The sequence below is a fragment of the Strongylocentrotus purpuratus genome, unplaced genomic scaffold, assembly GCF_000002235.5.
Source record: "Strongylocentrotus purpuratus isolate Spur 01 unplaced genomic scaffold, Spur_5.0 spur5_scaffold_7, whole genome shotgun sequence".
In the NCBI taxonomy this organism is placed as follows: domain Eukaryota; kingdom Metazoa; phylum Echinodermata; class Echinoidea; order Camarodonta; family Strongylocentrotidae; genus Strongylocentrotus; species Strongylocentrotus purpuratus.
Window position 1 is genome coordinate 19,910,490 of NW_022145613.1, and position 12,020 is coordinate 19,922,509.

The 12,020-nt window shown below is 34.5% G+C and overlaps 1 protein-coding gene across 1 annotated transcript; it reads left to right on the forward strand.

Moving 5' to 3' along the window:
* The first annotated feature begins 1,976 nt into the window (after window positions 1–1,976).
* On the forward strand, window positions 1,977–3,445 carry LOC100889763 (allatostatin-A receptor-like). The gene has a single exon (XM_003725868.3). It carries the CDS (start codon window positions 2,141–2,143, stop codon window positions 3,419–3,421), a length of 1,281 nt encoding a protein of 426 aa, XP_003725916.3. The 5' UTR covers window positions 1,977–2,140; the 3' UTR covers window positions 3,422–3,445.
* Window positions 3,446–12,020: the final 8,575 nt, after the last annotated feature.

Here is a 12,020-nt window from a genome sequence, read left to right on the forward strand (position 1 = left end):
ACAGCACGATAAGCAAGAAGTGGCGTGGCGTAGGTCCAGTAATGGAGGGGGCACTAGCATTATGGGGGGGGGGGGGGTGGTCATCGGTGTTACTCGGTGAGTGCTCATTTAAAAGGCCATCGATTAAGAGGATGCAGAAAGGTTTCATCACCTTCTCTTCATTCCTTCATCAACAATCAAGGAGCAAGACGTGATGTTATATGAAACAAATTGATGCATATAACAAAATGAATAGTCATAGACTTGCCAATAAGCTACGAATGCATGCGATCCGCCACTAACAACCAATTTACTAAGGCCTATAATAACCAAGCTAAAATAATTATCAACTTTATTCGGCGCCATTTCCAACAATTCATTCGAGCCTAAATGTGATTTATTCACTTGATGTACATGATTATTGACAGTCTTAATTGAGTAAATTAGAGTAAAGGTTATCAGCTACGGGGGGGGGGGGGTACGACCCCTCCCATCCACACGCACTCGTACTCACAACTCCAGCACCGAAATCATGACCACTTAGGTGAAAGGTAAGCAATCCGTTGAGGCAAGTGAATTTAAAACGCTTGGTGAAAATGGGTCATGTTTCGGAAAGACCTTGAAAATGCTACTAAGTGTATCTTTCACATTTTCAATGTGATTGTGATCGGGTTGAAGTTTGTTGCTCACTCGCACAATATATCCTTAAATACAAGTATACAAAGTCAATGATTTTTAAAACGCTTGATGAAAATGGGTCATGTTTTCGGAAAGACTTTGAAAATGTTCCTAATGTGTAACTGTCTTTCACATTTTTAAATGTGTTTATGACCGGGATGAAGTTTGTTGCTCACTCACATAATATATCTTTCATTACAAGCGTACAAAGTAAATTATTTCTTTTTTTCATGACTTTAATCACATGAAACCGTAGTTATTTTCTAGTGCTATAGTTACAATCATCGATTGTGACATTGGGAAGGTGCTTGTTTGAACTGGGGGTGTTTCACAAAGATCCTAAGTCGAACTTAACTCTAAGTTGGACTTACAAATTATGGAGAGCCATTTGTAGCCTTAAAATAAAATATATTCTAAAGCGAAAATTCAAATATTTTAGACTTTTTATAAATTTCACATCAAGAACATGACATTCACTAATAGAAAATATGAATGTATTGTATAAACATTCTATGCCTTTAAACAAAAACTTTTACAAAATATTTTCATAGATGCTAACGACTTTCCATGAGTGTTAAGTCTAACTTAGATATAAGTTCAACTTAGGATCTTTGTGAAAAACCCCCTGATTTACATGACTTTGTTAAGAATGGTAAACTAGAGGTCTTACTCTTATTTTATCATAAGTAACAGATATGTTAAGAGTTGTTGTACACGTAGTTAGTAACCCTTAGAATCTTTACCTCTGAATTTTATACGGTTTCCCCCGAAAAAAAGTTACTTAGATGAATGATAAATTATTCTCGTGATAAGATCAGACTGAATTTCAAATGAGATATTATCGTAAAGGATTATTAATAAAATTTAAAAGTAATTAAAAAAGTAAGATTTTGACGACAGCATACAGTCAAATGTAGTTTCACTGTTGTTATCAGGGGATGTCGAACATGTTTTAATACTTAATTCCAAACTTGGGCTCTGGTAATGGAAATGCATTTTGAAAGAAGCTGGCACAATTAGGTCTGAACTGGTTATTATGCATAACTCGTATACGTTGGTACTTTGGACTCCCCAATAAAACTTAAGTGGGGGAAAATTTACTAAAACCCATGCATGCTTTAGACAGCTAGTAATCAACTTGAGATAGGAACAACTATAGCTGGTTTGTTTTCCCTTGCTAATTTTCTCGGCAATATTATTATAGTAGCAAGTTCATATATCGTGTTTCTGGTATTGAACATCTTAGTTTAAGTATTAAGTGGATCTATTTCATCATTTATCATCCATTGCAGATAGCCTACCAACAGCGACGAAAATGACCAGGGCCAATAAAGCTTCCATCTTCACCGTTTCGTCCCCCTCCTTTGCGTTGCTAGGGATCATCATTTCTTGCGTCTATGGTTTCACAGGAGCCTCCTCAGCTGGACCAACGACCTTAGACTATCAGACAGGGACCGGTTTTCCATTTACCAATGGTCCGCTGATGACATCTCAGCCAATGCTTTCCATGCTGACCTCTAAGTATGTTGGTCACACCGTTCCCACACGTCGCTCTCCAGTGAAGGATGAATCGACCAATTCTTCATCTACGGAACCAACTGAAAGAGAATCGACGCAGCCCTGGAACGAATCCCATGTGATAAACCCGACCAGTCTTGACCAGACAACAAACCAATATGGACGATCTGCTCCCGAAGACATCCCCGAATACTCCGACTCAGTACCATCGGTGTATGCAGATGGTAATGATACCCTATCAGACTGGCTCTGGTACGACATGGAGTGGCCTTGGTTTCTCATCATTCCGGCAATCTCGGGAGTTGTAGGAATAGTTGGTAATCTCCTTGTCATACTTGTGCTCTTTCAGAGGAGGTCGGCTGGTCGATCGACCGATACACTGATTGGTGGACTAGCTTTGGCCGACTTTTTGACGTCCTTCTTCATCATTCCAATTCCTCGGCAGCGGAGAATTCCCTCAACATTGCTAGGTAATATATACTGCAAGCTCATCCATTCTTCGTATTTCTTATGGGTCACTGTCATTGCTTCTACCTACATCCTCATGGCCATATCTATCGAACGTTTAATCGCTATTGCCTACCCAATTTATTTTAATCGGGTCCTAACTAGACGTCGTGTCCAGTCTGTCATCGTGTTCATCTGGCTTCTATCAAACGTGTCTACCATGTTTGCCTTCTTTGTGCAGCAAGTAGACCCTATCAAACACGAATGTGTATTCAAACTCCCTTCCCCAGAAAGCCAGATTATCATCGCGTACTACTGGTTTTTCCTTCGTATGGTCATCCCAATGCTAACAATGGTGATCAGCCAGACGTTAATAGCCAGAGAGCTCCATACTCAGTCCCTCCGCTTTAAAGGTAACAAGGAAAGCTCCACAACGAAGACGGTTCATCTGGTCGCCAGGAACCGTGTCTTGAAGATGATGTTTGAGGTCATCATCATCTACATCGTCTGCTGGGCACCCAATCAGGTGGCTTACATGTGCTACGTCTTAGGGATCATCCCAGTGTCGTATATTGGCTCCCCTCTTCACCATACCCTGACAGTCCTAGGATTCTGCAACTCGTGTGCCAATCCTTTCATCTACACTGCCCGTCATCCTCAGTTCAGGGAAGCGCTTAAGGGTATGCTGACTTGCACCAGAGGTGGTTCCACGCCCCTCTTCGAACAGAAGATGGAGTCTAGCTATACTTCCCGCAGAAGCGGTCAAACAGAACAATCGAACCAGGACAAAGAGGTATAGATGAACTGGACTCATTGGCCCGAATTCACAAAGGAGGTTTGTCGACAAACCTAGGTTTATGTGCGTCATATATGACGCGTTTCGTCGCGTGTTTACAAGGTTTGTAAAAACGCGTCGAAACGCGTCATAATAATGATGCACATAAACCTAGGTTTGTCGACAAACCTTCTTTGTGAATTCGGGCCATTGTGTAGGGGAAGGTGGCGATGAGAACATGACAAAATAATGTTCAACATACAGAGCAAGAAACATCAAATCCTTTTTTCGTGAGCCATGTTCAGCATGATAATGCACCAGTGACAACATTAGACCAAGTTCTGGTCTGCTCTACAGCATGTTTATCCATGGGAATAGTAAAATGTCTAGCCTTTTTGTTCAAAACACTAGCACATTACATTATGTTGAAAATAACCGTCTAGATATAGAAGGAGAGATTAGCAACAAACAATACGGTTTAAATAGGTAATAACATGACTTGTATAAAGAGCTTAAAACAACGTTTCTCATTAAAATAAAAAAAGCCTCTTATAATATCTCGATACACCAATCTAACAAAGTATAGAATAATGAACACTGATGAATATGTTACAATGTGAATGTAAATTGCCACGTAAGCATAATTTATAATGACTTTACATCAAACTTTTGTTCTAGTATTATAATCATAATCGGCACTAAAGTTTATAAATGTTGTAACGGTTTATATACATGTATTTCTTTATCATATTGGTTAGATGGGGTAACAATTCAACATGACTGTAAATAAAGCGTTTTATCATGCTTATAACTCGTAATCTACAAGACCAAGCTAGCTTTCAAATTTAGCCTCTTAGTGCAAAATGTGTACATATATATAATTTTGTAGATGTCCAAAATATTAGATTATTTGTTTATTTCTTCAAATTGTTTTTAATCACTCATGCGTGAAATATACATCATATGAAATGCATCAAATGAAAGAGGAGGATATAAGCTTTACAAATATATGTCATTTATTAATTATAATTGTGATTAAGTTATGATAAAACATCTAGGTTTCGTTTGTTCTAGGACGCACTGTATTTCTCTGTGAAAATCTCGCAATAATTTTATTTTAAAGTTGAAATAAACTGAAAATAGCCCCCCCCAAAAAAAAAAAAAAAATAATAATAAAAATAAAATAAAAAATAAAAAATAAATAAATAAATAAAATAAAATAAAATAATTTTTTTTAAAATAAATTCAAATTTGAAATAAATAAATAAATGAAGTACTAATGTCATTTAATGATTGGACAATTCATGTTTAAATAAAAGGTTTAGATAACGTGGAATCTAGACATGAGTATTAATTGAGCAAGGTATCTGTTTTAATCTGAGAGGTTTGCGTGACATGTAATTTAATATCTGTAAATTAAATGAGAACCCCATTCCATGTTTGACTGTCATTTGCAAAGTTTACTTAGTCGTAGAAAATACAAGGCGCCAAATCAGGAAAGTTGAGAAGCGTTGCCAAGACACTCGTAATCCACGTACGGTTTATGATACATTACGATTGACTAAACAGTTTATGATTTATGATACACTATAAACCGTGAAAGCTATTGCACTGAGCAATAATTAATGCAGCGGCAGATCCAGGATTTTCAAAAAGAAGAGGCCGAAGGCAACGTGTGCGCGAGCCCTTCTGGTTAGGGTCAAGGGGCAGAGCCCGTGCCAGGTGTCGTGGGGGCGTTCTCGGATTTTTAGCAATTCAAAACCATCTATAAAACGGCCGTCTTGAGCGAAAGAAAGTTTAGAAAAGGGTTAGTGGTTTTCTTGGGAAGCACTTCTACCTTTAAATCGGTAATGTAAATGGGATGTGTCAATTCCAGTTTCTCGTTTTCATTCTTCTTTTTTCTCTTTCTCTGTTCTTCCTTTCACCCTCTTTCCTCTTTATTTTCGCCTTTTCTTCCGTCGCTCTCTTTCCCACTGTTTAGGCCGCCAAAATGGTTGGGGCCGCGAAGGATTCGCCCCCACCTGCATGGATCCGCCACTGAATTGGTACATCAAACGGACTTATTTCATGTAAATGGGTACAGTAAACATTGAGACCATTAAAGGCAATTACATCACGAGAGAAAAAGCAGATGATGGGCGTTTGAACATTAAAAGGAGCATGTGGAGAGAGGTGAAGAGAAAAATAGAGAAATATAATTGGAGATAGAGAGATGGATCGAAAGAGACTGAGAGAAAGAGACATATAGATAGATAAAGAGAGAGAGAGAGAGAGAGGGAGGGGGGATGGGTGTTTGTATGTGTGTGTGTGTGTGGGGGGGGGGGGCGGGGGGCAAAGACATTTATTAGGCACGCGGGGCAAAAGCCAAATAAAACTTTTCATTTCGATTCTTAAGTTGTAGTAACAGAAATATTAAAATAAACAAAACTAGATAAATATATAGAATGATAGATAAATAACTTGATAGATAATAAATACATGAAATCATAATCTCATAGATCTGCATTAAGACCACAAATAAAAACAAAAGCGAGTCAAAAGTACAATCATTTAATGATATTAGCTTTATTCATCAACTGTTACCTTTGGCTACTCGTCCTCTTTAACGATTTCAAACAACTATATCATAACGTGCTCGGGAGCTCCTGATATACAATGCTAAGCACGTGTTAAGCTCGTATACATCGTATTGGGGTCGTATATGAAATATGCTTCGGCGACAATTGCTCGAGGTCAATGCCGTACATTAAACCGAATTCCCAACTTCAAGTTTTAAGTAAATACTATACGTAACCCTAACCCTAAGTCTAACACTTGCCTAAAACCCAGCTGCAGCCCTATTCCCTGACAAAATAAAGTCGAGAGCAATTCTATACCTTGAGACATACCAAGAACATGTTGTCTTTTTAATACCTATTCGTATCATAGACATGTCATTATACAAAAAGATCACCATTTTGTTTCATCTCACACTAAATCTCATCACACTGAAACCGGGCGTGTCCAAAATTTGTCAACATGTTCAAAACAAATTTGCAACCGGCAAAAATCACGATCTGTTCAGGATATGTCACCTTCTAAAATAATATACCTTACGTGCTTTTCACGATATACCCGGAGCCTCAGAGCACGTAGTATATTGTGTTTAATATCGTGAAAATGCGTGAGTGACCCGAGTGGCATTTCCATGTTTAAATCTTCCTTTTTTGCGATACGTACAATAGAGATGACATGGGATTTTGAGTTCATAGACAATATTTCAAAAGTATGCTCTTTTTTATTATTCTCTGTCGTTTTTTGTTGTTTCCACATTATGAATGAATCACTTATTTTCTGTGAAGCAGAGAAGATTTAACATGTTTCCTACTTCATCCTTTTTAAACTCTATACTCATAATGAAATATTATTTTTAGTTCATGTTTTCATGTCTTTGGAGAGACAATAGACACACACTGATATCAAATCATACTTTCATCCACATACCTTGTCGAAGAGACACAATATATATCGTTACATCACATTGGACAAACACAATTTCATTTTTTAAAATTGTAATTAAATGACTGTACGAAATGATGATAAAATTAATGTTTATATTTTACGATAGAATGTGCTAGTCATATCAATCAAGGGATGTTTTTCTATACATGATATTGTTTATACTTTAGCCATTCTGAATACCCCAATGCTTTTCCAGTATTCAAGTACTGTCATAAATTGATAGTATTTTTGAAATTAAGTTGGCTGGCCCCCGTTTATGTAGGATGTAAATCTCGCTATGAAAAGTTCACATTATGCGCAAACATTCAAACTAATTGAAAACAATGCCAACTAAATTTATCACGGATCTTTATTAGATGGGTTTCATATAGGAAAAAATCCTGATGAACCCCAGTAATGAAAATCAATAAGATTTTTATTGAAATTCATTTCCCTTGTCAATATACCTGGTTCAATAGGGCTTTGTATATGAAGAATCAACGTTAATGAACAAATAAATAGCAGGAGGTTCATGTGAAATGGAAAATGCAAATAATTATATGGCTTGTTGTTTAAGTATCTCTATCAGGCCTTGTGCATACGCAATATAGGCCATGACGTCTATAATGCTATTGGGAAATTAATATTGTGTTCTATGGCTTTCACTTTTAATACAGCTTTAATTTGATATACTCTCCGAGTCCATGTTCATAATTCAACACGCTGTCATGGAACCATCAAGGGCATTCTAATGAAATTACACAATTTGGCGACACTAATTACTTTATTTCATTGCCATGATCAAATCATTTTATAAAAGTATGATCACAATCGTTAATTCACATGTTTTAATTCCAATAGCGAGGCTAGGGGTCATATCTTATAACAGTGACGGGGTCAGATGGTTGAATTAATTCTCATTCTAAATATGCATGTTGCAATTAGGGTTGTATGATTGCATCTTATTTTAAGTGTACCAACATGACTTGTATTTGTCCAAAGAAGTGGCTTGTAATATATAATATATTAAATGTTTATAATATTTTTCTATACAACTATATACGACTCTTCACTAATTCTTTCATGCAAACATATATAATACTTTCATTTGCTACAAGTACATCTAACTACTATATCATACAAACATTACATTTCTTGCTCCAGCAAAGCATGCTGTGATATAATTCAACTGTACATTCAAAATTTTAGTACTGACATTTTTCTCTTTTCAACAAAAGAAATGAACAATTTAAGGATGTATAGTGACATTGGTATTAATGTATAGACACACTCATATCAATAGTTCAAATCACTTGTAAATGGGTGGGTTGATAACAACACTCTAGACCTTGGAAACATCACATCTAATTATACTTAATATCAACCATTTTTCTAACTGCCCCCCCCAACCCCAATCATTCTATCGATGGTTAAAACCAAATGCAATTCAATTTGACATGTAAGGTCTATGTGATATGAATTTGCATATACAATAATGCATCAATTCAATTGGGTTTGTTAATTATTCTAAATTTAAAAATCATGTCAGCTATATATACATCTCAATCTGTGTATTGGACGATTTTAAAGAACAAACGAATGGATAACACATTGATTACATATTGTGTAAAAATGGTAAAACCTTAAAAGTACAATAGATTTAAAGCATGATTCATTTTATGATCAAATATATCTTAGGAATACATGATACATCACACAAATACGTCCATCCTAATGTTAGATACTAATCACATGAAAATGCACATTCAGGAATGATGCTTCTAAAATAGTGGAATTGTATGAAGACATAAAATCATAGCAACTTAATATGAAAAAATATAATGATGACAGCTGCATAAACAAAGAGATTATAACCTATATAAACACAAATCTAGCCTAATTTACAAGTGCATTAAATGCAGAAGACAAAAGTGAGGACTGTTTAACATTCTTATGTGAATGCATTGCCACTCTTCGCTCAACATAAATGGAATGTGCAAAAATGAAAGAAAATGAAAGAAAACTGATGTGACATAGACCCACGACCCACAAATAGCAATCATTCCACTTTTGTGATATGCATGTAGACTTTTGAAAAACATGAAGTATGCAAATATCCTCTTTAGGTAAAAAATTGCACCATCAAAACTGAAATTTCATCTAAAAGATTATTGAATTCATTTTGTACTGACCAAATGATTTTTTAAGAATCGTGTAATTGTTTCTGTCTTGCTCTCTTTATTTTTTTACTCAACCAAAAACATAAAGCTTTATTCCTTTTGGCAGAAACAAAGTAAGATATGAAACATACCAGACTGTCCAATATGACGACATAGTCCACCATGGAACTGGTCTAAATGTTCTTGTTTCTTACTTTGTAACTGCAGTTCACGAGATTTAGCCAAAGCTTTGAGATTCTGGTAAAAGGCAGACCAAATTCGGTTGATGTCTTGACCAATTGAATGAAGTAATGAAGTGAAGTCTCTTTTAATAGCCTGTGTTTCTGATAGAGTAACAAACCTTTACCAAAAATTATTAATTATCTTTATTTGAAGGATATTGCCAGACTGCTGAAAATCAATATAATAAGAATAGAAAACAACAGTCTTCATTCTTGATAAATGTAGCATTACTTTCAAAACTTCATATGAACGATTCCAGAGGCCATTCGAAAAGAAATTCAGTGGAACTACGTCTACTTTACAAAAGGTGTTTGTCATGAATGTCTAAGGTTCTATTCAATTTATGCCGTTTTGGGTACTAGTTCATGCCATTTTAGTACCACATATCGTCCTTGTTTTCACGAAGTGACGGTAGTGAGGAAAATCGTAACGCAAAGTGAATGCAATTTTTTTTCACTACCGTCACTTCGTGAAAACAGCGACGATATGAGGTTATTGCCCTTTTCAAACAATGAAATGTAAACAGAAATAGAATTGAAATGGAATTTATAAATAAAATGATAAAAAGCAAAATGCAAAACACTGTTAAAGTAAATTTAACGTCAGCTTTATGAAAGTAAAAGGTATACACACAAGGTATTTAAATATCTTTTTTTAATATACTCTTTGATAATCTAACATTTATGATAAAATATGAAGTTTGGGAACGTAATGTGAAGAAAATACAAGTATTTACAGCTGATATAAGAAACAGAAAGCATTTGTGTCTTTTACAAAAGATTATAACCTATATAGTAGATATAACACATAAATTAAGTTGCATACATGAATATACTATTTGAAGAACTAGTATTGACTATGACATTTTCCTTGATTTAATCTCAATATCGTTCCACATATTGAATGCTTTAAATATACGATCATAGCAATTGGCATACACGCAGTACCATCATATTGTAACCGAAATTTGTAAGCCAATGTTTTTTTTTTAATACATTTTATTCAAAAATGTGCATAAGTATGCAAATGAATATAAATGAATACGTTTGTCTAAAATTGGGTCATACTGGTTATGAATATGTCTATTTCTAAGATTTTGATGTATTAAACAAATTTCTGCATTTAAAGCATTCTACATCTTTGAAGTGAACATTATCCATAAATCTTACCAGATTTCGGAATAGTCTATCTTGTGACTTCTTACATTGCATGTATTAGATGCTTAACAAGCAAATATTTGCATGGAAATAATTATAAACAGATTTGTAGATTACAAATGACAATCTTGTTTGTTTCTCTTACTTCTGTCAATGATTCAATATGTTTTGAAGAGACAAACTTCCTCTGGATTAAGGTTCATGGCAATTTGTTAAAACAATATTTACAAAATATCATTCTGAAATTTGAATACATGCCACATTTTGAATAGTTCAAGGCCCGAAATTTTTTTTATAAATAGATTTATATTGAAAATCCATCACATCTCACATTCTACATGCCATATTTATTTAGGGGACAGCATTATGAGCTAGTAATGATGCTTGGTAGCACTGAGAATTATGGAATGGCGGATGTGACTTCCAGTGAGCTATGGTGTTTTGACATAGCATATCACTGATACACAATTATTTCATGGTCCCAATTAATTATTTTTAAAAACCCAATAATTTCTAAAAATTATTTTAAAAGAATTTACAAAGGAATGCCATGCCATTTGCTTTAGAAAATAATTTTCTCTTCAACTTCACAATGAGCACATGGATAAAAGTTACAGTTTTGAGATATTATCAGTCAAAAGTGGACAGTTTTCTCACATTTTTAGTAGGTTTCCCAAATTTTGGAGATGGTTGGCCAATTTCTTAAGGCACATTAAAATGGAAAACTTTTTTCACACTTGCAGAGAAATTTGATTCTATACTACCTCAGTATAAACTTATCATGATAATCAAAAACTTCTATACGGTTTGTATTTATTTGATGCTTTACACACTTTTTAATAACATGTTCCAACATATCTTTATTGCTTGAAAGATTTTGTGGTTTTAAAACCATGTCATATGACTCCACTTCAGACTGAGAAGTTTTGAAACAAACAAACAAAAATAATTTAAAAAACATTAACAAATTAGCAAAATATTCTAGATATAAAACAGAAGCTTAAACGTTTTCCATAAAATGCAAACATATTCCAATACATTTTTTATTGCATTACCCTCATATACACACAAAAAAAAAAAGTTCTTTTGAAGCAAATGATAAATACACAAAATATCAAAGAATACACTAAAGTGTTGGTGCTTCTTTATACCAAGGAAAGGAAACTGCTACAAGAAAATCTTGTTACGGTTTTGAAATGAAATAAAAATACTATACAGTAGTGTTTTTTGATAGTCCACCATTATACAATTCACTTATAACTAGCTTTTTTGTTTTAGTAAGTGACTTTCATTATAACATGGTATTCCCATGGTCGTCCTATATAGCATGAAAGCTAATCTTACATGATTGCCATTACAATGAAATAAATAAGATCAACTAAATGTAAGTCCATGTAACAAACTCCAGGGAATAATTTTCCTGGTATCGCATCGCAATTTGCTATGCATTTTTGCATGACTGCTATACAAAATATCTTTTGTGTAGCAGTTTTCTTCCATAGAAATGTACAGAATTTAATTTGAAATATTTATCCATCGGCTGAAATTGCTAATCAAAAAATTTGAGGAAAATTATTCCCTGAA

Bases quoted from the DNA above. Each gene is read 5' to 3' on its own strand.
- LOC100889763 (XM_003725868.3), top strand. From the start codon at position 2,141: ATGACATCTCAGCCAATGCTTTCCATGCTGACCTCTAAGTATGTTGGT.